This window comes from Micromys minutus, assembly GCF_963924665.1.
Source record: "Micromys minutus genome assembly, chromosome: 2".
NCBI classification, from domain to species: Eukaryota; Metazoa; Chordata; class Mammalia; order Rodentia; family Muridae; genus Micromys; species Micromys minutus.
In genome coordinates, this window is record NC_137971.1 from 37,748,433 (window position 1) to 37,775,296 (window position 26,864).

At 42.7% G+C, this 26,864-nt stretch overlaps 1 protein-coding gene and 1 pseudogene across 2 annotated transcripts in view; one reads left to right on the top strand and one right to left on the bottom strand.

Moving 5' to 3' along the window:
• Positions 1–5,318, top strand: part of LOC308416429 (uncharacterized protein C9orf85 homolog) — a 51,054-nt gene extending 45,736 nt beyond the window's left edge. Inside the window, exons 3-4 of the mRNA XM_080911424.1 lie at positions 3,941–4,054; positions 4,462–5,318. Coding sequence (XP_080767550.1) covers positions 3,941–4,054; positions 4,462–4,606 — 259 coding nt within the window. The 3' untranslated portion in view covers positions 4,607–5,318. The remainder of the gene's footprint in view (positions 1–3,940; positions 4,055–4,461) is intronic.
• Positions 5,319–12,675: 7,357 nt separating this feature from the next.
• Positions 12,676–13,227, bottom strand: LOC308417972 (ferritin light chain 1-like; annotated as a pseudogene). Its single transcript has one exon. The product of its transcript is annotated as a ferritin light chain 1-like (transcript).
• Positions 13,228–26,864: the final 13,637 nt, after the last annotated feature.

Genomic DNA, 26,864 nt, shown 5'->3' on the forward strand with positions numbered 1-26,864 from the left:
TAGCCAGGAAACCAAGGCAGAACTACAAAAGCAGCAGACAGAAGTTTGTTCCTGTCAACTATTAAAAGAATGATAAGGAAACGTCCTGGGATTTTTGTTTAACTCAATTTGTAGCCATGAGCATGATGTAATTCGGATGTCTCAGGTCCCAGTGCCACTGGCTTTTCATGCTCAGGGTAAGCAGCTTGGGACCCATTCTGAAGCCTTCAACTCAAAAGAAGTTGCGGTGACTTTAAAGATGATATAATGAAGACTTGTCAAAGCTGGGCTAGTCTCACATTCCAGTCCTACTTCTCCATGCCTTTTTTCTACTGCTTTATTTTCAAACTATTTCTAGAGCTTACTATGATAGATTGAAAACTCCCCAGTCTGACCTGGTTCAGCTCTTAAGTAGTCAGCATTTATTTTTGTTTTGCATTGTAAACAAACCTTTCTATTTTTAAAGATGTGTGTTACTGATTCCTTTGTCAGTAAATAGGGTTTGTAAGAACAATGTTCGTTTAATTTATCACTTTTCCTACTAAACTGATCAGTTGTAATACATTATAGCCAAAATTGCTTAAGTGCTTGTTTTTTGGCAGTTTTGTCTCATACACACACACAGAGAGAGAGAGAGAGAGAGAGAGAGAGAGAGAGAGAGAGAGAGAGAGAGAGAGAGGAGAGAATATGAAAAGGAGGGAAACCAGGACTAACACCCATGGTGTTTTCTTAATAAAATACTATAAATATAGCAAAGTTTTCAAGGAAAAGAAATATTCACGTGAATTTAAAGTTATTTCTTACCACAAAATGGTATGAGGTATAAGGAAAAGTACTTAGGAGCAATTAGAGATTTATAGCTAGTTTTAAAGATTTAAAAATAACTTTATGGATTTTAGGCAACTTGAAATGGATGCCTATTAAAGTGCTGCATAGACTATTATCTATTTAGAATCAGGGTCTTTGGGTTTAAAACTAAGTGTTAAAACTAAGGCTTGGCTTGTGTATTTTGAAAGGGACACTCCTACCCCTGTTGGGAGACAGACTGAAGACTAAAGAATGTTGTCATTCACACTGCCACCAACACAGCTGACCTATGGGAAGAGAAGTCCCTTTCCTATTTTCACTCAGGGATAATGCCTTTCAAAACTTGGTGTTCCGAAGGAATTTCACTTTGGAAAGATCATGCTTGTTTTCAGCAGCGTTCAGATGTCATTCTGTTCTCAGAACTGGTCACTGCAATCTCACCAGGGCTGGGAAACCCCCACTTAGGAATGGAGATCTTTTTATTATGATGGACGTCAAGGGTTTTCTAATGTTTGTGGGCATAAGAATTCACTGAAGAATTTAGCAGACTCTTGGGGCTCATTCCCAAGATTTTGGTTATGTAAACAATGCACAGAGCTTTGGGATCTGCATTTGTCGAGCTATGCTGTTGTGTGATTCTTAAGTGTCACCTTTGTTGGAGCTGATGGCTCCAGGCTGTAAAATAATAGAGCCATTTTAAAGATTTACATGTAAATGTTAACACTGATAGCTCCCAAGTATACAATTTTGACCCTACATTAGCAATTTAGTAAATACTTAAAAGATCTGTTGGTTCCAGAGGTTTTTCCACATGAGACAAATATTTATCAAAAAGAAAACATGCTTTAAGTTTTTTGAATTCTCAGGTGACCTAAACCAAGAGAGATTACTTTTATTTTAGGATGTTAAGAAATTAAAGCTGAAAATGTTATGGGAACTCATAATCCATTGGAGTGATTGGAACTTTTTCCTCATGGTCCAATGATGTACTCTTTAAATAGAGAATAATTTAGTAAAGTCTTTTAGAATAATATAATCCAAGTATTTCAAAATAATTTACCTTAGAAGTTTTAATAACGTTTCATTTAGCACCTATGTCGAGAGTTTTTATTATCTTAAGTTTTGTTTACAATTTCTTACAGTTGAGACCCTTTGTATAATTTCTGTACTATAAAACTCACCCTTTGCAGCATACAGCTTGAGATTTAGCCTACAAAGTTGTTAGGTCAACATCATGGGGAGGAAGATAAAAATTGTAATTGATGTGTTTATAAAAAGATAGAGAAAAGGTATGTCCGGGATTTCAGCACCAATGTTATGAAAAAGATAAAAGAGGGTGGAGGGATATGTTCTATGGAGGTGTGGGGGAGGGTGCCACTGGCAGGCCCTTGTTGGGCATCCTTCCCTGAGGGACCAGCCACAGGACAGCAGAGTATAGAAAAGAGTTTATTCAGGGCATGGGGTGGGGGGAATGGAGAGTTAAGAGGGTAGTAGAGGCAGAGAGAAGAGGAGTAGAGAAGAGGCCACCATGAGCACGTGGAGGGAGAGAGGGGAAGGGAATGGAGAGAGGAGGGACAAAGGGGTAAGAGCAAGAGAGTAAAGAGGGGCAAGTAGCCCCTTTTCTAGTGCCAAGTAACTGGGGTGGAGTATATCTGGCTATTGCCAGGTAACTGTGGGTGGAGTTTAGACAAAATGCTAACAGTAATTACCCAGGAATTTCTTGTCAGCTTAGAGACAGTTCTACCCTTTGCCACTGATCTGTTTTCCTTCCCTGTATGTTGCATTTCCTGAATGCCAGATGTAGGGAATCCACATCTGTGCGACCCAGGGCCTCTTGCTGAGGAGGTGTCCACTGAACGGGGTGCAGCTGAGTTTTATGCACTGGCCAGCTGAAAGCACTTAGGATGTACTTCATTTTATAGCTTTAAAGTTAAACCGTTGTTAATATTTAGACAGGGTTTTATATGAACGTAGTTTTCATTTTTCCTGAATAAAGATGTCATAGTGAGATTATTGGGTTGTACGGTAAGGATATGGGTGTAGAGAATATGTGGCTGCAGGGGCTGGACAGATGACTCGGTAGCCAGGAGCACTTGATGTGCAAGCATGAACACTGTTTGCTTTCTGACCCTGGGGTGAGGGACTGAGATGCATACTTATATATCAAAGCAGACCTGGCCTCCAGGTTCTCCCAGCAACCCTCAGTCCCTACCTGGTATGCCCTGCTGCCCTTCCTCCTGAGACTCCTTCCTATATATTCCAGACATTTTGTTTTCTTGTGCTCTCTCTCTCTCTCTCTCTCTCTCTCTCTCTCTCTCTCTCTCTCTCTCTGTCTCTGTCTCTCTCTCCTCTTCTTCCCTCTACTTCCCTCCCTCTCCCCTTCTCTGCCTCTCGTTCTTCTCTTCTCTCTGCCCGTGTTCATTCTACATTTTTCTCCCCTACCCCTCTCACAATAGCATCTCCCCTGGCCTCAATATTTGGGGACGCGGTAAACCTGCCTTTAATATAACCAGTCTGGCTTGAATTGGCCCCTTTCACCTCAGGGAATTAACCTATCAAGCCCCTCCGCTCTGCTAGCATTGGCATTAAAGATGGTTGTTTGCCCCACTGGTCCCTTTGACTCCAGTTCTGTAGGAGAGACAGGAGTCTGCTGGCACCAGCCTAGCTCCAGGTTCAGTGAGGGACCCAGTCAGAAAGTGGAGGGAAGTGCCAAGCAGGACACCAGTGGGTTAAAAGGTGCACACCACTGTGTTTTCCCCAAGTGTTTGCTACTATTGAACTTTGAAGCTTTGTGTGTATCAGCTGCACTGAAGAAAGTCTGAGTCACAGCCCCACACTACACCCACTGCAGACTAAGTTCTTTTCCGAGATTTACATTGAGGTGAAGCTTGGACTCTTTACAGGGGGGGAAATAAAGAAGCAAAGCTGAATTAGGACGAAAGTCTGTAAACTTAAACACAAGATTGTTAGAGGGGCGCCAGGAAACAGTGAGCCGTGCCCAGTGCTGTGTGCCGTTGGAACAGTACCGTACGCACAGTACTTTGGAGGCTTTTGGAATGGCATTGCTTAAAGGGCTTCTAAGAAACCGGAGAAGTACTTTACATCAAGTAAAGCTCATGTGAAAATCAGAATGTAATTCCCCTTCCTCTTTCAGTGTTAAATGTTTACAAAAGACAGTAAAGGACTCTTACCACATAATGTGTAGACCATGCGCCTGCGAACTTGAAGTCTGTGCAAAATGTGGAAAGAAAGAAGAGATCGTTATTCCGTGAGTACTGCCTTTTACACTGGAATTTGTGTCTAGTAATTAATACACAGTCTTTCTCTCAGACAGCACTAACAGTGTAATACGACCACTTTTCCACATAGCAGGAGAAGGGTCGAGGCTTGATTAAATTTTTACTGTAGTATGAGATGACATGGACTTGGGGATGTCATTGAGCACCATGCCCACCACTCACTTCCTAGCAGCCCTGCTGTGGGTTCCCTTCACCAGCTCCTCGGCTCACTCTCTGACTACAGTTAGAACCTGCTGGCTGCGGTTTACGCTACTGCTCAGAAGAGTTTTTCTCCGTTCTTTCTGAAGGAAGCAGATTAGTAAAGACTTTAACGGCCACTATTAGATGATGAAAGTCTGATAATAACTATTGACTTTTCTTCTTTTTCTCCATTTAGGTTTAATAAGGAGCCAGAAGCTTCAGAAAATACTGAAAATGAAGGTTCTAACCATAGAAGAAGTTATAAATGGAAGGAAGACAGTGATAAGGACTTAGATGCCGAGTCTGACTCAGATGGCGAGGCTGAGGACACTCGGGCGTGACAGCACCGAGGCAGGTGTGGAGGGAGTCAGGAAAGGCTGTCCCAACAGGCAGAAGTGCCTCAGCAACGCCGGTTACTTAGGACATTTGAGAAACAGAATCTTAAAGGCTTTCACAGAAACACTTAAGCTGCGTATACAGAATTGGTGATTGTATCAGAACCATCTCATGGAAAACTAAGACGACTAGCTCAGAGTATACTGCCATAGCTGACCTCGAGTAAGCTATGCCCCCTTACATCCTACAAAGCAAAACAGTTTATTTTTATATGTGCATGTGTACAAACACACAAGATCATATGTAATGATTTTCCTTCAAAAATGTTTTTATATTCTTCATGCCACTTTTTTTTTAACCTTTTCCTAGTTTTGGAAATATGTATTTAGAAAAAAATGTGTAGACTGTATATTTTTATCTAGAAAGGAAAATCCAACCTTCATACTGGAGTGGAGATCCTTAAGTGTCAGAAGCTCCTGTGAAATTCTCCCTCATAAGCTTATCCATCCCAGAATTCCATTGTCCTGAATTATCACTTTATTGTTAGTGTTTTTTACTTGTAATCAGTGTATATTAGCTTCATGTGATTATTGAGAGCTGCGTTAGTGTGTTTAAAACCTAAGGCTACAGAAAGTGCCAGGTGATACAATGAACTTTTCCACAATCTTTAGCAAATGCCCAATTCTAATGTTTTACTCTTTTCTTTGTGCCTTAATTTATACTAATGTATGTATGATACTTATGTACATGTGTGTGTATATTTGCTGAGCCACTGAAATAAATGGCAAGCTTTGGTTTTGGACTTGTGTGTCTTGTTATAAAAACTTGGAGACTAATTTTCCTGATACACAGAATTCCCATGAAAAGGGAAGCAGAAGTAGAAACTGTATTTAAGATATTTCACTTTAGGCTTAAACTCAAGGCTTAAGAGAGAGACTCAGAGGAAAGTAAGGCACACTCAGGGGTGTGAGTGTGGGCTTTGAGTCACAGAAAGTAGGGTATACCATGTGTCTTAGTCAGGGTTTCTATTCCTGCACAAAATATCATGACCAAGATGAGGAGGAAAGGGTTTATTCAGCTCACACTTCCATATTGCTGTTCATCACCAAAGGAAGTCAGGACTGGAACTCAAGCAGGTCGGGAAGCAGGAGCTGATGCAGAGGCCATGGAGGGATATCACTTACTGGCTTGCTTCCCCTGGCTTGCTCAGCCTGCCTTCTTATAGAACCCATGTCTACCAGCCCAGGGATGGCACCACACACAATGGGCTGGGCCCTCCCCCCTTGATCACTAGTTGAGAAAATGCCTTCCAGCTGGATCTCATGGAGGCATTTACTCAACTGAGGTTCCTTTGTCTATGATAACTCCAGCTTGTGTCAGTTGACACAAAACCAGCCAGTATACCATGTGTGGACATGAACTCCACCCAGGAGAGCAGCAGGTCTTGGCATTAGCCATACATATGTACTCATAGTTGCATCTCAAGTTTCCTAAGTGTATAATCCCATAGCCAAAGCAACTTAGGTATGGGTCAGTAGCTCTTGCGTAAGTGTCCATCCTGCTTGTGAGGCATGGCAGCATGCGGGCTGGAAGTGGAGCCAGCCTATAAAGTCATAGCCTCCAGAAACACACTTCCCCCAACAAAGACACATCTTCCAGACTTCCCCATCCATGGTCACAAACTGGGAACCAGCGGTTCAAATATCTGGTAGATGTCTGTGCTCTCAATCAAACCACTTTTTTTCCTTCTCTCTCTTGGTGAGGTGGCCCTGCCCTGAATGGTATCATAATCTGGTCATGTAAAAGCAGAAGCTTAGTGCATGCCCTTCCTACATAAAGGGGGTTCTGGTGAAACTCCTAGAAAATGACAGGTTTGTGGCTGGGAAGGGGAAAGGCTCCAGCAGTCGTTGGTTGTACTGAAGTCCTTGTTCTGCCTCCTACTAAGGCTTCAACTAGATTCCAGAACAAGGGTTTTTGTTTTTTCTCTTCATGTCTGAAAATTCACCGTCTTTTTATCCTGCCTTAGTAGTCAATTTGAATGTGTGCAGCAATGTCACTTGGCTGATATTTATATATCCCTAATTGTTAGTTAACCAGCATACCACTGGCTGTCCCGGAACTCGAGCTGTAGGTGGCTTTGCTATTACTGATTCTTTACCCAGGGAGAAATGTGTAAGGAAGATCTTCACCCAGAGGCCCACACCACAGCTGCACTGTAACTCTTCAGTTCCAAAAGTAGTTATTTTGTTTTGTTTTGGGAAGTGGGTCTTATTATATTTAGTTCCTTTATGTTTCTTTAAGAATTATTCTTTTTAAAGACAGGCCTGGTGACACATGCTGTAATAGTTGCACTTGGGAGGCAGAGGCAGGCAGATCTCAGGTTTGAGGAGAGTCTGCTCTACATGGTGAGTTCCAGGGTAGTCACACTACACTAGAAAATCATAGGGTTATCCTTTCTAGCCTACACACTCTTTTCTTGGAGTTCAGTATATGGAAATGAAATGAAACATGTTTTATTTTGTAATGACTCTGTATATAGTGGAAGTTGCCCTGCCTTGATATTCAGAAGATAATGAGAACTATTGCTTCTGAATATATCAGGTTTATTACAGAAGTTCCAACTTCTAGTCATACGTCATAGACCCTGTTCCTAGAACATTGTGATGCATTTCCTTCCCCTGCTTAGAGTCCTGCTTTTTTGTTTTGTTTCTTCCAGGATTTCTGGCTGATTCTGTGTATCAGGTACAGAAGATAGTTGTATATAATAAAAAGCCATTTTCATGCTTACCAGACACAGAGCTGTTTGTTGATTTTCCTTCTCCACAGACTCTTGCAGCTAGAGGTAGATAGCCATGTGAGAGGGTTCTGGGAAAGAATTACTAAGAAAAAGAAAATAGTTTGGTTCTTCCTGCCTAAGTGCAGTGAAAGAAGACATAACTATCACCTTTAGCCATTGGGAGGAATTGCATGGCACTGCAGATACAGGGCCCTCGTTCCGTGATGTCAGATGGGAGCTGCCGACCTTGGGAATCTTGGACTCACCCACAACTTCCCAGTCTTTTCACAAGCTCAGCAAGCCAGAAATCCAGTTCTTTGCAGCCATAAGCATTCTGGGTGACACCAAAACAATTCTGCGACACCTGTTCTATTGCACTTACTGCTGTGGCAGCAAGAAATAAATTCATATATTAATATGACTGACTGGCAGCGAGCACTTGCCTTCATTCTACCAAAGAGTTGACACAGATTCAATTGCTACGATGATAGCAGTTGCACTCATAGATTCTGGGTATTTGCATACATTAACACTTAACTAAAATTGCGCTTGCAGTGCCCATCTGCTAATGCATGGAGACAGACTATAAGCAGTATGTGGTGCTCTATGAGTCAAAGCTCGAGGAAGTTGGGAACCAGCCCAGTGGGCTAGAGGTGTGGTGCTCAAGTAGATATGGAGTGAGGAGTGATTTCTAAAGTGTCCTCTTGAAAAGCCTATTTGTGGGCTTGAGAGATGGCTCAGGGTTAAGGGCCATCTAACTCTGCTCTTCTAGAGGACCCAGGTTAAAATTACCAGCACCCACATGGCAGCTCATAACCTTCCTGTAACTCCAGTTTCATACAATCCAACAACTTTGTACAGAAATTCACAGGTAAAAACATGAATGCACATGAAAAATTAAATTAAGAAAGGAAAGAGAGAAAGACTCATTTGTGCAAAGAGGGGTAAGAGACACGAGAAGAATGTTCCAGGTAGAGAAAACCCACCTTGCTGAGCAGAGGGCAGAGGGCACACTCCTGGAGTACCAGTGTGGAAGAAATGGAGGCAGGAGGGCCTGGAGTTTGCCTCTGCTCTATGCTGCATTTAAGGCTACCTGAGCTACATAAAACCCTATCTCATGAAACAAAAACATTTTTATCTTTTACGATTTTGTTTCAGACCTTTGATTTCTCCAAGGTGAATGTCTGTTTTATGTGATGTTTTCTGAGATCTGTTGGTCTCTTTAACATGAGACTCAGAAGACAGCCATTCATTCTTTCTGCTCATAGTGTATCTATTCCTTTCTTTGGGACTTCAGTGCTGATCCTGGGAGATCTAGTGAGCTGTGTCCTCTGCACTTCAGCAAGTTTCCCATTTGCCTTTCTTTGCAAAGTGAGTCTTGGAGAGAGTCGTAGATTAATGTCTTTAGTGTACTTTTAAACCTTTCACAAATCGTTCATCTCTGACAGTAAATTTATAATTCTAAAACCATCAGCTTGATCCTTGAGGTGATGACTGTTGGCATTTCCATTGTGCCTACTCTGTGCAGGTTTTCAGTTTTCTCTCATCATAACCATAGCTGACTGCTGTCTGGGGTAGTTAAGGTATGGCATGAATATCCTGGATTGTATGCTGGAAGCATTGGCCCTAGTATTGTGGGTTTGAAGTGGCAGATCCTCTAAAAAGAGGACCTAGTATAAGCCAATCATGTCACGAAGGAACTACCTTGCAAGGAATTGAGTGAGTTTTTACCAGAATGGACTCTTACAAAGCCAAAAAGCCACCCTGGTAGTGCTGGCCCACACCTTTAATTCCAGCACTCAAGAGGTAGAGGCAAGTGGATCTCTGCGAGTTCAAGACCAGCTTGGTCTACAGAGAGAGTCTAGGATAGCCAGGGCTATAGAAAGAAACCCTGACTCAAAAAAAAAAAAAAAAAAAAAAAAAAAAAAAAAAAAAAACAGAAAAAGAAAGAAAAGAAGCTGCAAAGTCTTTCTTTGCAATGTTGACTACTAGAATTGTGAGCCACGTAAATGTTGTGTTGTTATTTATAAAGTGCACCAGCCTTTAATACTCTTTTACAGCAACACAGAATACACCAACCAGACATCATCTTTCATTAGTTTACCACTGGCTACATCCTTTGATTGTCAGTCACTTTTTAAACTCTGCATATTGAATGATTTTAATTTTGTCTTAGGAGTCATAAGTGGTACATTATTGAGACTGTTTTTAAAAATCAAGTATATACAGCACGTTGGATGTCAATACTAAGCATGAGGCTTTGACAGAGGTGTTTCTTTTGGTCTTTCTTCTGTTCCTAAGGCCCCCTGTTCCTAACTCTCACATGCTGTTTTTATTCTTAAGTTTTTTGTTTTGTTCTGTTTTAATCTGAATGCTAGGTTAGCTCCACTTCCATGTAAGTCTCAAGTTCAACAACTTCTTTGTATTGCGTGGCCCTCAAAGTTTCTGCCAACCTTTTCTACCATGGGTCTTTCCTGCTAGGAATCTGAGAATTTTCCCTAATATGTTCACCTGAAGCTCTGGCATGGCCCTTGCCCAGCTTCTGTTGTGTTTTCTCCAGTGTGCACAATTAGCACCTTGTGCTTTAGCTTAATTCTCCTGAGCTGGCTTTAGAAAGTATCATGAGACTAAGTGCTGGCTGCAGGTAAGGCCTCTCAAAGTTTATAGCCTACATTGTGTGTGAGCCAGAGCCTGCAATGTCTCATGCAAACAAAATACATCTATAGTTGCAAGAAAAGTAAATCTAATACCATTTTTTCCCTGGGTGCTATTCAGAGCCAATGTGTCTGGATAGGAAAAGATATGGTCACCTATGGAGCAGATGACCTGAGACCTATTGAAACTGTTCAACATTAGGGATCAGTGTGAGAAGAGAAAAAACCACTGGGGGAAAATCAGATAGGCCTCTGAGAAATGGAATGAGAATATGTATCCTGAAGGCCAAGTGGCCCAACAACACAGTACTTGGTGTGACCTGGTGCTGCTCCAAACAGGACTGTGCATAGAGAGCTCACTGGCCCAGCACTGCTGTCCCATAAGTCTCCATACTTACAGATGGTTATCAAGGTCAACTTGATGGGGTTTAGAATGGCCATGGGAACACATCTCTGGATGTGGCTATAAGGGATTGAGATAAATTGAGCTGGGAAGACCCATCCTAATTGTGGGTAGTACCATTCTGGGGGTTGATGTCTTACACTGAATGAAAAAGGGAAAGTTAGCTGAACTGCAATGTTCACCATTATACTTCCTGACTGCAGACAGTAAGCAGCCTAGTTCTGCTGCAGACGCCATGCCTTCTCTGCCATGATGGACTGTCCCTTGCCAAAACAAACCCTTTTTAAAGCCTTCCTCCCCACCAGGTATTTTGTCATGACAATAAAAAAAATAATATATAGTTGAAAAAGTGAGTGCAACTAGTTTCACATATGAACAATAGGTTTAGAGTTTGAGCCTGCATAGTCATCTGACTCCAGAACTATACCTGTATATTACTAGGGTTAGAGTATATGAGAATACTATGTATTACTGATTAGACAAGTCTATTATTTCTCTCACTAGCACCCTCGGGCTCTTCCCTCATTTTGGACTATAGTGTCTCATGCACTACTGGAAAGTACTTAGGTTCTTAGCTGTTTGTAACTGATGAATCTGAATTCCAATCATCTTTTAATTTCTGCCTATGAATATCAATACATATGTAATAAAAATATCTGTAATCACTCTACTAGGTGGCACCACTTGACTGCGAGATCGATTGGCATAATAAAAGAATAGAGTTTTGTGCCAAATCTAGATATGTGGTACAGATGTCCAGAATACAGACTGGGAAGTCCTCAGAGTGACACTCAGCATGTAATGATCATCAACAGGAAAGGAGTTATTACAGGCATGAGTGTGTGTGCGAAGCAGTCTCTGTGTAAGTGTGTATATGTATATGTTTGTAGTTGGTATCTTCATTGGCACTTTAGGGGAGATATGGATGAGGTCTGTGTTACTTCAGCCACACTTACGGGAAGCTTTATAATATGGGAAGTCTCCTACGCTTGTCTTAATTCAGTGCATCTATGACATTAGCACAACTCTATGTCTTTTTGTCCTTCCCTGCAGCTCTCCTCTGCCTTTCTCCATTATATCCTCTCTGTCCTGGATGACTGTCCTATTCAAAAGCACTTTACACAGAGCATAGATTCTCTCCTCTTGTCTCACCTTAGAATTTCTCATTTTGTTATCAGTTGTCAGAAATATTGAAAGCCACAGGACTATTTTCCACAGCCTTTTATGAGCCTCATGCTAGTGAGTCCCACAGTCCTGTCAACCATCACACATACAGGAAAACGTTCACCTCTCTCAGGCTCACACATCCAACTTTTGAAGAATCAGAGGACCACAATCCCACAGGAGCCAGCATGTTTTATTTCACTACAGTTTGGGTGAACCCTGCCCCTGACAAAGCTTGTGTTGAACTGTGGCTGGTGATCTAGTAGTGTTGGGATGTAGGCTCTTTAAGAAGGATGGTAATGTCTATTGAGGTTGGATTACTTCTCTTGAGGACACACTAGTTCTAATGTGTTTTGTAGCATATCTGGGCCTCTGTTCTCCTGTCTTTTCATCATGTATCTCTCTATTCATAGTCACATGATTGGCAGCACCATGTTTTCTGCCATGAGGCCCTAATCAGAACCCAAACAGCACAAAGGATTCATCACCCTCTTAGGACTGTGCCCGACTGCTTCAAAGCCCTCAGTGTGAATTCCCTGTCGTGATGCTATCCTGGAACTATGGGCTGAATTAACCCTTTCCCCCTTAAGTTGCTTTTGTATTTTATCACACCGGGGAAAAAAGACAGAGGCTAGCCTGAACAACACAGAACACAGAACGTGATGTCTCAAAGGGGTGGGGGAGGGGGGAGAGTACTTGATTTTACAAAAGTCAACAAGCTAACTTCGGTATTTCATCAAATTCTAGTTTCAATACCCAGTATCAGTTTTAAGTATATAAATTAAAGTCTTCGTGTTAGATGTGTGCATTAAATAATTTAAATGTTACTTTGTAATCCTTTTTTTTTTCCATTTAAAATCTTCAAATATTCTTGAAAGTAACAGTCGGTAAAAAATGAGCTTTTTTCTTTTTTCCTGTTTCAAAAAGCTTTTTTTTTTTTTCCCTTGGTCCAAGACTTGGGAGAGGCTCCAGGGCAGTTACAAAACGGCCTTGTGGCTTTAGAGGTTCATTCGGGTGGAGGTCCTGAGGCGGCTGGTGCAGCAGAGGATGGAGCCCCTTGGAAGGCACAGAGACCTCCTAGTTGTGCTTGAGAGTGAGGCTCTCAAAGAGATACTCGCCCAGAGACCCCTGGGGCATGCCAGTCTGCGCTGGCTGTGGCCCTGCCAGCCGACGGAGGTTGGTCAGGTGGTTGCCCATCTTCTTGATGAGCTTCGCCTCCTTATCCAGGAAGTGGCTTTCCAGGAAGTCACAGAGATGCGGGTCTGCGCGGGCAGAACCCAGGGCTTGCAGATCCAAGAGGGCCTGGTTCAGGTTCTTCTCCAGGGCCAAGGCAGCTTCCATGGCCTCCAGAGTTTTACCCCACTCATCTTGAGATGGCTTCTGCACATCCTGGAAGAGTACACGGCCTCCACGTTTGTTTTGCAACTTGAGGAGACTCTTGGCGCCCTCGTGCTTCTCCTCGGTAAATTCGGGGGAGAAGTGGCCTACGCCCTCCAAAGCCACGTCATCCCGATCGGAAAAAGAAGCCCAGAGAGAGGTAGGGTAGGAGGCCCGCAGGTGCAAGTTGACCAGGCAGTTCATGGCAGCTTCCACTTCGGTGGAATAATTCTGACGGATCTGAGAAGTCATGGCTGGTCCGGAGTTCGGGGCAGACCGCGAAGACGGTGTTGGCTGGTCCTAGGAGCCGAAGACGGCAAGGAGATGGTCCGGGAGGCTGCGTCTGCAGAGACTTGTAAGGCAGCTGGAAGCTAAGACGGGAGCCCCCGGGTCTGTTTCATTCAAACACTGTTGAAGCAAGACACAGACCCACGGGACCTCAAAGGCGCCGCTCTAAAATGAGCATTTTAAAAAGTAGGTCGTGCCTATTGGTCGCTTCACAGGCACAGTGGGTGAAAGAATCCAGACACAGCTGCATCTTGATCCAGGTGTTCGCACAGATGTAGAAATGCAGTGCTCGGCTCTTGGGATTTGACTTTATTATATGTTAACTTCAGTCAAAGTAAAAATTACAAAGTAAAAGTACATTTTTGTCACATCCAGGCCTTGATGAGATGACACAGCCCCTGAATTAAAGGGAGAAACAACTGTTTGAATCCTACCCTCACCTTGACCATCTTGGGCCCAAGCCAGTCTCCTCTGTCAGAGTTCTTTCCATGTCTTTGACAAAGATGTGATCACCACTGAATACCTGCCGTGAATATGAACATAAAGAAAACACCCGGCACATAACAGCTGCTCTAGTCAGGAGGTTTATAAATATTATTTTTGCAGCTGTTTTCAATCCTTTACGTTTACTTGAAATTTGCTTTTAAGTTGACTAGTAAAAACAAACAAAAAAAAAAAGTAAATATGGGATGTTTTGTATAATATGTGGATCAGGTTCAACTTCTCAAAGAGTTACTATTTCTTTATGATGAAAACATTCAGCATCCGTTCTAAATTTTTGCAATACGGTAATTATCATTATCCATAGGTTATCCATAGAAACCCTCTTCAGTCCCTCCTGTGTAGCTGAGACTTAGCACTCACTGGTCCACCTTTTCTCATGCCCCTTACTCCTGTTCTTCCTAGCATCTGGAGATCCTGGCTTCTATAAGATAATTTTTTTAATTATATATTTATTTTTGGTATGTGTCTGTCTTAGGAAATATTTCTATTGCTGTGGTAAAACACTGACCAAAGCAACTTGGAGGATTTTTGGCTTACACTTCTATAGCACTGTTCATCAAGACAGGAACTCAAGCAGGGCAGGAACCTGGAGGAGGGGCTGATGAAGAGGCCTTGGAGGGATATTGCTTGCTGGCTTGCTTTCTTGATGAACTCAGGACCATCAATCCAGGAGTGGCTCCACCCACAATGGGCTGAAACCTGCCTGGTCAAGCACTAATTAAGAAAATGTCCTTCTGGCTTGTTTACAGCCCAATCTTATGGGTTGAATTTTCTCAATTGAGAAACTGTTTTATCCTCTCAGATGGCTCTAGATTGTGTCAACCTGACATAAAACTATCCAGCACAACACATGTCTCCATGAATGCTGCAGAGCACAAAAGCAGGTGAGAGGACAACTCAAAGAAGTCAGTTCTTGCCTTCCCTTGTATGGACTCAAGAAATCAAACTCAGGTCTTCAGGCTTGGTGACAAGTGCTTATTATACCTGATGAGAAAAAAAATGTCCTCCAGTCATTTTTGGCATAAACATTTTATTTCAGGTTATCCTAAGAGGTTTGTGAGCTTGCAAAGCCGGTCAACCAAAATTCTTGGATAAAAGCAAAGAAAGTGTGATACAAAATCCCTTTCCACTAAAGGAGGAAGCAGATACCACCAATGAAATTGCTTAAACTGGATTAGACTTGCTTTGGGTTGTTTGTAATACTTGTGAGATGTAAACCCTTCAGTAATACCATTTGCAAATTAGATGCAGCAGCAAGCTTTAGGAGATATATTTCTGGCAGTAATAGCGTTACAATTTGTTTTGTTTTCTTTGTCAAGCTGGGACTAATTGTTATCACATGCTTGTCCACAGAAAGCTGAGGAAATCAGTCTATGGAGGGATTTATCTTTAAAGTAACAGTTAACTAAGAATGGAAAGTGAATTTTCAAAGCTCTGTCCTTTATAATGAACTTTTAGTTAAGATGCACATGAGCATGATCTGATCCAATCTGCATTTTATTACTTGGCTAGTCCTAAGCCCATTTATAGCATATGTTTTTGTTGATCTGTTGTTTTTTAAATTTATTTTACAACTATCAAGAAAACTCATGATTGACCAGAGTACTATGATCTCAGTGGTCCAGGAAATTATCAGCACTGTGGAAACTGCAAGGGCCACTTGAGGTTAGACACTCTGAAGGACAGCCCTGGTGTCCCTCAGACCAGGATGTTACACTGTTTTCAAAGTGAGGAAATATAAACTAGAATTGTTTATTTTAATTTAAATTTTTTATATGTATACAAGTGTTCCTACATGTATGTCTGTGTCACATGCATGCCTAGTGCCCAAGAGGCCAGAAGTACTAGTACTATGACACTTGTGAGCCACCATGTGGGTGCTGGGAATTGAACCCAGTCTCCTGGAGGAGCAGCTAGTGCTCTTAACTGATGAGCCATCTCTCCAGCCCCCATGAAATGAGTTTTAAATTGTGATTTACATTTCATGTTTTCTGGTTATGTTCTCTGAACCAATAAGTCTAATTGTTCCTCAGGAGGGAAAAATGTAGTGTTCTGTGCCATGCTCAGAAAGTCTGAAAATGGCGAGAATGGTGAATTAATTTTATTTTACCCAAGAACATATTGGTCACACTGTATGGAAGCGTAAGAGTGGTTACACAGTTAAAAATAGGACTCACCCACTTCTCACCTTCCAGCACTGTGGCTGCCAGCTGCCGTGGGACAGGTGCAGTGCACGCAGCTGCCAGTGGACAGAGATAGCTTACTGGAACTCACAAGTGCTTCTTGTAAACGATTTGGGGAAGGGTTTGAATTTACTTGTTGGCCATGAACAAGGACATTTGAGGTCCTGTCAAGTGACTGATTTATATATGGGAAGGCCTCAGTTAGGAGTGCTGGACATACTGTGAAAGCCTCACAAATCAATGAAGAAACCCTACACAAAAAGAAAAAACTCCTAAAGCAAGGAAGCCTTTGTTTGAAGTAGCCTATCAATCATTTTACAGCCTACAGTGATATAATTCGGTACCACTGCGGTGCCCCCTGGGGACGAGATGGAGATTAAAAGAAAATCCATAAAATGGTCTACATGTTTGGACAGGCATCAGACCACTCAATCTTTCTGTATTTACCCAGTCATGAAGTCTCCTCTTGTTCTGTGATCTTCTCAAGTAGACACCCTATAGCCCACAAAGTCAATGGAATTGAACTGAGTTGCTTTGTGTTCCTTTGTTCAATGCTGTATCACGGAGCCAAAAAGTCTTGGGGGAGTTTCAGCTTATGGGCACTGACTGTTCAGCATCTCCATTGATAGCTCAGAGCTGTTGAGCCATTCTTGCAACTCAGTCAGTAGTCGACTAGACATGTTTAGATGTCTAGTGTGTGTGTATGTAATAGTTTGTAATTATTTCAATGCAAATTCAATTTTACTGAGTTTACAATATCCCTTAAGGTTATTTATTTTTCTGGATTTATACTTAAGATCCAATTCAGCTACTGAAAACTATGACTTTTCTTCTTCAAAAGAGATTTGGGAGCCTGAAACTAATAAGAAACCACAGATAAAAATATCGTTCTTCATTATTTTATAAGTTCTGTAAACTGCTGTAAAACCCTTTTCCATAATGGGGGTGATAATTCTGTCTATATTTTAAATGTTTTTTTTTTTTGTAGTACAATTTATACAACATAAACTTACCAATTTTTGAAAAGTATATAATTTAGTCATTTGGCAAATTAGAAATGTTACATAATAATCACTAGAATCCAGCTTTAGAACATCAGGTTCCTTTATGTCTACTTATACTCCTGATTCCTAACTGAAGCCCCAAGGAACTTACCTTAGTCAGGGGTTCTATTTCTGCACAAAACCCCAACCCTCAGTTACCTAGCAGCAGCCAGGAATACCCAACCCCTCAATTACCCGGCAGTAGTCAGGTATGCTCCGCCCAGTGACCTGACACTATAAAAGGGCTGCTTGCCCCCTCCTCTCTCTCTTGTCTCTCTTGTGCTCTTGCAGCCTTGCTCTCCACCCCTTATCCCTCCTATTCCCCTTCTCTTCCTTCCTCTTCCTCCACGTGCTCATGGCCAGCCTCTACTCCTCTACTCCTCTATTCTTCTCTCTCTCTGCCTCTACTACCCTATTAACTCTTCCATGACTTGAATAAACTCTATTCTGTACTATACTGTCTTGTGGCTGATCCCTCGGGGGAAGGGATTCCCAACATGGGTCCCCCAGAGGCATCTCCCTTGCCCCCAGGCCTCGAGGAACCTCTATGAGCCATATCCCCACCACTCTCTTCATCCTTTTCCTACCATTGGTGCCGAAACCAGAGATATCATCTTTTAACAACATTGGTGCCCCGTGACTTTTAACAACATCAGGTATGCTCCGCCCACAGTTACCTGGCACTGTAAAAGGGCTGCTTGCCCCATCCTCACTCTCTTGTCTCTTGCTCTCCTCTATTGCTCTCTCCCCCTCCATTCCCTTCCCTACTTCTCTCTACATGCTCATGGCCAGCTTCTACGTTTCTACTCCTTTTCTCCTTTTCTCTCTCTCTCTGCCCCTACTACCCTATTAACTTCCTTCCCCATGCCCTGAATAAACTCTATTCTATTACTACACCATCATGTAGCTGGTCCCTCAGGGGGAAAGGATGCCTCAACATGGGTCCACCAGAAGCATCCCCCTTCCCCCACACCTCCATAGAACATATTCCCCCAGCCCCCTTATCTTTTCCCTAACATTGGTGCTGAAACCTGGGACATATCTTTTCTTTTTTTAATAAACACATCAATGACTCCCTATGGCGATGTGAAGAAATGATTTTAATGATTTGTTAGTTAAGGTGGGCTGCCAGTAGTTGGAGGTATGGATACACATCTGTGTAATTGAAAACGGTTGGAAGGAGTGAGTCAACTAGAGACTATGAAAGAAAACAACAGATGGACCCACTTGTAAAATAACATACAAATTCTAGCTAGCCCATAGAAAAGATATGCAATCTAATTACGATACAAATACAATTTTATATACAAGCCGTATGCCCAGAATAGGCAGGCTTTGGAGCTATTCCTACTTTACATCTCAGCCATATGTCCCTTGTTACTTGCTCTCTGTACTGGCCACATGCTCAATGGTTCATCTCCTCTCATGGCAGCCTTTTCTCTTGGTGTCCTTTCTTATTCTCCTGTCTCTACCTGTGATGCCCAGTGCCTACCACTGGCCAATCACAGGTGTTAGCTTTTTATTGACCAATTCACTTGGGGAGCAAGGTTTGCACAACATGTATGTGAGGATTTCCTCATTGGGGGGCAGCCAGATCTTGGGGGCCAGTATTTACCATTCGAATATATAGCGGCACCATTCCAGTCCTCCACACCTCTTTCCAAAAGTGGAAGCTGTAGACAACAGAGGCAGAATTTGAATTCTGACAGTAGCCTAAGGCAATGACTGTGAGAGCAGTGTGGTTGCAAGGCCTGTGTGGGTTCACTTTAGGCCCTGGTTTGGACGTGTGCCCTTACGTTGCTTCCGTCACCAGTGGACCAGATTTTATTGTGTTCCATAATCAACTGTTGTTAAGGCTTTGCTTGTGTCAATCAGAACTGAAGGTTTTTATGGTGCTTGTATAGAAATGCGTTTTAAGACATAAGTGAGTACCCACACCTGCTCTGCATGTGCAGTTTCATTTCCCTCCTCTACTTTCCTATGATAGAATCAGTTCCTGCTTCAATCTCAAGCTGAAGATATTTTCCACACCACCCAAAAATATAGACACCGTGAAAGTTCTGTCATTAAGCCACCCTCCCCCCTCAAAGAACCAAACAAACCAGAACACCCCGACAACTTAATGAGATAAAGATTACTCAATATGGGCAGAGGACCTCACACTGGGTCTACATTAGAATCATCTATAGAGGGAATATAAACTTCTGGCATCCCTGGTCCCCTAGGCACAACTACACCATTGTGAATGGCATGCCAGTGCGGTTCCAGGACTCACAAAGATATACTTCATGGCTCTGAAAGGCAGAATCCCTGTTGCTAGTGCACTGTGCCCTACCACACAGCTGGGGAGATGCCTTCCACCCAACTCAAAAGTGTTGTGCCCCAGACCTTTAGGCACAATGCTGTCTAAAGTCAAACGACAGGTGTGGCCAGAGGGCATGTGTATATGGGGAAATGCTACCTTATAGGGAATGTGAGTGAGATTTCCAGGCTAAGGGAAACACTGGAGCAGGTCATATGTTACAAGAGAGATTGGAAGGAACACAACCATTAAGCAACATATTTCCTGACCTGATGATTAGTGTCTATGTGGGTTATGGAGGTTGCAGAAAATTAGTCTGTGAGAGGGGGTTGGCAGAGATACAAAGGTTCAAGAAGGCAGATGTGCCCCTTCCTGAGCACGGATTAGGACTCGGGCATCCCAAGGAGCATCACAGTCTCCATTTCCACCCTTCCAGTCCTTCTCAAACCTCCGTTCCAATGTGTGTGCTCTCCTGTGTGCCTCTTCTCTTGTATTCCAATACCAGCATCGGTCTGACTGGAAATTTGTTAAATATGCAGATTCTTGGTTTCTACTTCCAGCCTACTGAAACATACTCTAGCAATGGGGAGCAGCAACCTGCAGTGGAGTCTTGTAGGGAATCCTGCTGCTGGGGCCGAGGGTAAAGAATGCTAGCCTGGGTTAGTAGTTCTTAGTTTTGGCTGGACATCCAAAATCACCTGGACTTCATTTCTAACTACCAATCTTGGAACGTCCCTGCAAAGACTCTGCTGAAGCAAGTATGTGCATTGTCAGAGTAGAGCGCTTCCCAAGCTTAGAGTCAGTGCTGGGACTGGTGGCAGCACACTTCCACACCTGCTGAAGCCACTAGTGATGCTGCAGTAGACACGAAAGGGCATGCAGGACTCCGAGGTTCAGAGAGGAGGAACACACGTTTTTGATAAGAGGATAGTCTGTGATTTATATCTGAGTGCCATTTGATAAATGTTCACCTTCATCTTGTTACATCTTACTCAAATAAATCAAAACAATGAAAGGAACAAGTGTTGACATACAAAAACAGTAAATGAATCCATCCTAAGGAGAAATAGAATACTACTGTATACACTGAAAGGACTGAGTCTCATACTATACTCATGAGCTGCAAATCTGAACGTAGGTTGCCAGTGCCGGTGGTAGGCTGTTTGCCTAGTATAGTTTGATGCTAGCCCCAAAGGAGAAACAGAAAGAAAGAACAAAAAAGGAAAAAGGAAACATATATAGTTGCTTTCAAACAAAAATCAAAAACAGTTAAAAGTGACCTGTAGTAAGGAAGGCTATTAAGAGCTAATGATTAGAATGTAGTGCCAGGGAACCCCCTTAAAAGTGTTCCATTTCTTCACCTAGTGATAATTATATACAAATGCACGTGCTCATTTTAACATTTGAATACCCTGGGGCAGGAGAGATGGCTCACCACTCCTGAGAATGTACTTCTCTTTTGGAGGACTCAGGTTGAGTCCCAGCACCCACATGGTGACCTCATAACCATCTGACACTTCAGTTCTAAGGGATCTGATAGCCTCTTCTGGCCTCTTAGGGCATCTCACACCCACATGATACACAGGCAAACACTCATGCACATAAAAAGAATTTTTTAAAAAACGGCTAAAAGTTTTTGAATAGCTCTCTGTATTTAGGTGACTCCTCACTGATAACTACAGAAGTTGAAATGGAGTCCTCAAGAGAAACCTTGTCACAGTGGTTCTCTCCCACTTGGTAGGCTGTTATTTTATTCTAACATTTATGGTCAATAAGAAATGAATACAACACTTTAATTTTATGTTTATTTAAAGCATATGGGAGAATGCCTTCGGTTGCAAAAAGAGAGTGTAGTGGCTATTCCTGGTTGTCAACTTGACTATGTCTGGAATGAACCACAATGCAGAATTGGAAGGCTCACCTCTGATCCTGATCTTGAGGCTGGGAGATGAAAGTTTCTGACCTGGACCTTGGATGGAGAACTTGAGGCATAGTGGCTATGAATCCCAGGAAACTAAGGCAAGGAGATCACTGAGTTCAAGGTCATCTGGGACAAAGCAAGTTCCAGGTTCAGGCGCAGTGGTACACACCTTTAATCTGGAACACACCTTCTGCTGGAGACCTACATAAGGACATTGGAAAAAGGAAGGCTGTCTCTTGCCTTGTGGGACTGAGCAGCTGCTAGATCCTTGGACTTCGGTTCACAGCTGCTGCTGACCATTGTTGGGGAGTTGGCTAAGTCACTAACAAATTCCCTTCCTATATAGAGACTACCCATAAATTCTGTGACTCTAGAGAACCCTGCCTAATACAGAGAGTAATAAGATTTGTCTCTCTCATTTTGTGTGTGTGTGTGTGTGTGTGTGTGTAGTATAATGTAGAGGAACAATTCAATGTCCTTCTGCACACAAGGTAAATACTTCACCACTGAGCTACATACAGTCTCTGCACTATGGTCTCTATTGAAGCTTTAGTTTGTTTTGAATATTTGCATGTGCACAAGTCCAGGTTTCTGCAGCAATACATTCAAGAGAGCAAATAATTCCAGCTGCCCTCTGCTATCTCGTACTCACTCCTCAGATCTAGTAATAGATCCGAGATGAAATTGTCTGCTTTATATTATCTGCAGAAAAAAAGACCTCTCCCCTCTGTTCTCTCTGGCAGAAGGTCAAATGCATCTCAGAACATCAAGTCAGAGTAGAGGAATCTGTGTATGGCAGAGAAATCCAGAAAATTGTACAAAGCTGTTCACCATCAAAATAAGGCATATTTGTAGGGCAGTTAGGAAGAAAAAAAAATGTGTTCAGGAAAGGAGAACCAGAATCACGTAGCAGAAAGCAGAAAAGGCTGTTGGAAAGAAGCCTGGTCAGCTATTGCTTCCAAGTCACAGGCTGGGGGAGGGGGTTTGATTCTAGGGGATGGATCTTCAGAACATCAAAAGCAGGGGCTAGATATCTGAGGCAGACCCAGGAAAGCATTTGAGAACAGCCAAAATCTTTGATCAGCTGTAAGTATATTAGATGCTGTCAGAGTTTCACCCTATCCAGGTCCTTTGTGCCATTGTGTTCCAGGCCCTTTGATGTCATTGTGCAAGAACTGAATAGAATATGTAGGACGATGGTGGCATTTTCCTCAGACACTTTTTAGTTATGACTTGTCCCTGACCCTAGGAACACGCTGTGGTGTAAGGCTTACCGTAGAAGTAACTTCATCCCCTCACTCACAGCAAACTGTCTCTGATGCTTTAGGGGGATCTGTAGAATTTGACAGTCTCTCCTCTCTCCGTTTATAGTGGGCTGGGAAGAGTGAGCTGGCATTCAGTTACTTGGTGCCTGGGAAATACCTGCTCTTGTAGCCTGAGTGGCTGGGTTTTCGCTGAGGTCCACATCATCCCCGAGTCAGGGGCCGCTGACCTTGGTTCTTCCTGCTTCTGCCTGAATTGCTGCAGGAGCATCAAAGGTGTGGGCAGTGATTCCGAAGCTTGTAGTAGTCACACACTGGGAACCACTTCCATTCCAACAATAGGGAATGGCATTTAATAAAAGAGAATTTAAATAAACGCATAATGCATCGTAAGAAGCAAGCTCTCTGGGTGTTGGGGATGTGACTTAGTAAAGTGGGTATGAATCACATGCCTACAAATCATGTGCCAAGTCTTAGGTTTAAATCCTCAGCTAAATCCTTAGCACTGACTGCTGTGTATCCAGAGGGCTGTCCTGAATGGTTATACCAATGGACGGTATTACCCTTTTGCTTTGATTTGGATGCAGTCAGTGGTGTTCCTGAAAGCAGAATCCCCTCCTCAGGTTCTCTGTCTTCTAGCTCTGGGAAAGCACTGCCACCTCTCCCTTGGTAGGAATGGTATCATGTTATTACACACTGCTCAGATGTACCGTGCTTTGTGTGGTGCCTAACCCTGCTGAGATCCTTATAAATGGTGTCTTTACTCACTCCACGTGGTTCAGTTGGACTATGTCAATGGTTTCTTTCTATTAATCACTTCTACTAAGTGGCCTTAGGAGACAGAGAACCAGCATTGGACTCTGGGTTTGGATAGCCATGTTGCAGAAAATCAATGGTAAGCTCTAGTGTGTGTGTGTTGGGGGTTGGCTCTGGGGAACTATTGGTTTGTGAATGACTGAGATAAACTCACAAAGGACAGGTGAGCATGCCAAAGACACCAAGCTGTGGGAAAAGGACAGTTCCTAAGGAGGTCCAAAAAGAAGAAGCAGTGTGGAAGCTAAAAAGTTTTAGGAGCATTAGGCTGTAAGAAGAAACATGGCTACTGCCAACCTACTGAGAGAGAAGGGCTGTGGAATAAATAGTTCATATCCCCTTTCCCTTCCCCCAGTTGTCAACAACCAGAGAAAAATAAGAAGGCCCATCCCTATGTCCCTACTGAGACATTCCATTGTGTTCTCCCAAGAGCTGGCTCTCCTTCTAACACCTCTATTCCCTTAGAATGCATGGGAGCACAATTCTCATTCTTTAGTTTGCTTGTCTCTGTAGGGTTTCCCTGCTCCCTATTATTTACAGTAGTTTCAAACTGGCTTCTCAGACCTCCTGCTCCCTATCATTTAGGTGACAGGAGTTTACCTCACACTGTGTGCACCTGGTGCTCTTGGGGATTTGAAGAGAGCATCAGATCCCCTGGAACTGGAGTTAGGAATGGCAGCTGGGATGAAATCGCACTCGTTTGGGTGCTAGGAATGGAACCAAAGTCCTCTAAGAAGAGCAAGAAGCGCTCTGGACCAGAGTCCTTTCTTTATCCCCCATTCTCTAGGTTGTTATCTTCAAGCCCTTCTTGTATGCCTTGTTGTTCAGCTTTTCTTAAAGTTTGAGTGCTAATAGCACTCGCTGCTTCCTGTTTCCAACAGTACGATGATTTATTTCGTAGATCGCTATGTATTTTTGAGTAAACGAAACAAAGCATAGCAAGAGAAGAGACAGTTTCTGAAATTTGTCATCTTGCTATATTACTGTCTCCCTGGAGAGCCTGTAGCCAAGATGCTATAAGCAACAAAGCTTGTTAAAGGATCCAACATCTTGTTCTTACCGCTCTTAGCCTGGCCAGTCTAGCAGGCAGATGGTTGACTGGGACTGTAAAGAAGACTCACCTGCTTATCCTGCTTCTTTGAACTTTTATTGTGCTTGGAATAGAAGGCAGACTCTTCACCACTACCCTCTGGACCACGTGATCTCTGGCCTACCTTTCCAGTTTGTCTGATGGGCTCTTTCTGTGACTTGTAGTTGTATGTATACCAGCCCTCCACTCAAACATACCAGCTTGAGGATGCTCCCAGCACTGCTGGTCTCCAGATCATTTCTTACCTAGCAGCAGCAGCTGCTTTTCCTTCGCTGCTGAAGAAAATGCTCCATTTATTAGTGCTGATGTTAGATCTACTGAACAGAGAAAATGTGTGCACTCTTGTTTGTGGAACAAAAGAACACATTTATACATCAAGTTGTAATAGGAAAAAAAATGAAAAGATGTTTATTAAAAATGAGGATGCATGAAGAGGCTGGGAAATAAGGATTGCACGACAAGCCTAGTAATTTGTGGAGAACAAATAAAAATATGAAAAACTAGAAGTATCAATTATTGGGCAATGCTACAGCTATGAAAACTGAGGGACACACACATTTTCTCCTATCATTGCACAACACCCAGATTCCTACTGACTTACTGTTTGCACGTAGACTTTTCCTGGAGTTCTTACAGTAAAGAGAGATGATGGTAAAGAGGGATCAGAACCAGCAAAACAAGCATCATGGGCACATCTCTACTGCTCCTGGGAATATCTACATTTCCTAAACAAACAGGCAACTGAATTTTGAAACTTGTTTCATGAACACAAGTAAACCTAGCAAAAATTAACAACCGCAGGAAAGCTGTAGGATAAACAAAATTTAAAGTCATTTCCCCACCACTGATAGCTTCAGCTCACTGCTCCCTGAATATTAACATTTATGAGCTGTTCTACTGAGATCTGTAGGGCATCACACTTATGTAATAGACCACAATTCTAATCTAACTTGGACTTAAGACAAATAAGGTATACTTTCTCTCAATATGTAGTTCCTAGAATTTAGGTACATGAAACCAGGCATGCATACATGACAGAAACGTAGAAGTGAAACTGTTGCAGGGGACAAAAGGAATTTGGGAGAGGATTGAAAAGGGAAGGATAGGGATGGAGACATGGCTCAGCAGCTAAGAGCACTGGCTGCTCTTCCAGAAGTCCTGAATTCAAATTCCAGCAACCAAATGGTGGCTAGCCACCATCTGTAATGGGATCCAGTGCCCTCTTCCGGTCTGTCTGCAGAGAGAGACAGTGTCTTCACACTCATAAAATAAATAAACCAATCTTTAAAAAAAGAAAGAAAGAAAGAAAAGAAAGGATAGGACATGGGGAGGATTGTGTTTGATGTGTGCATTCGTGTGGAACTGTCCTTATGGAACACAGAACCTTGTTTGATGGATATATACAATGAAGGTGTTCTGAAAGGACATACCAGAGCCCAATGATCCTATTGGAAACTCAGTGATGGGAGTTCAGAGAAAGATGTGATCAGGCTTTAGATTTCTTATTAAGGATTTGTTTTTACTTTATGTGTATGGGTGTAAGCCTGCATCTAAGGAGATGGCTCTAGTCATACAAGCATGAGGACCAGAGTTCAGATCCCAGCATTCATGTAAATGCCATCTTGGCAAGGGCAGTCTGCCTATGATCCTACAGTGTTAGAGGCCGGCACAGGGGTCCTCAGAGCAAGCTGGATAGCTAGATAAGTCAGATCAGTGAGCTCAAGGATCAAATAAAAACCTTGTCTCAATCCATAAGATAGACATCAATGGGGAGAGATACCCTACTTCAACCTTGGGCCTACTCATATACATACACATGCACGCACATGAGTGTCTGTACACACTAACATACACACCACACACATATGAAAGGATAAAAAGGACAGTTTATTCTGCTTCCTCCATTATAGCTGTTTCCTCTGTGTTCCTGAGTAGGTGTGTGTATGTGTGTGTATGCACGCTCGCACGAGGGGGGGGGGGTTAGTGGAAAAGCTTTTAGGCTATGGGGAAGTGGACCTTTTCAGCAATAGTTCTTTGGGAGTGAGCTTGATCTTGTTTTTCAGCAGTTCAGTCCCGTAGCAAACACCAAATACAACTCAGCAGCTGCAGACCAGTCCTAGAGGCAGGCAGACACCAGGCACGAACCAGCAGCTGTGGTTCAATCTTGAAGAAACCAAATAGGCTTGTCAACCAGCCTGAGCCAAGCTGCAGCAGGAACCTTGGGACCGTTCTGCAAGTTGAGCTCAACAGTGCTACGTAAGGTGAACAATACATGCATGTCATCATCGAAGAATATTGAGGTGGAGCAAAGCAGGTTCTTTCACATGTTTGCAACATCAAAACATCCTTTCACCTGTGTCTACTTCAAGCAAACATTCTTTCCCGTTTCCAGCTTATTTGGCTCCAGCAAAACATCCGTTCTCCTGTGTGCCCCAGCAAAATATTTGACATAACTAATTTTCCAAAGAAACCACAAGTTTTCA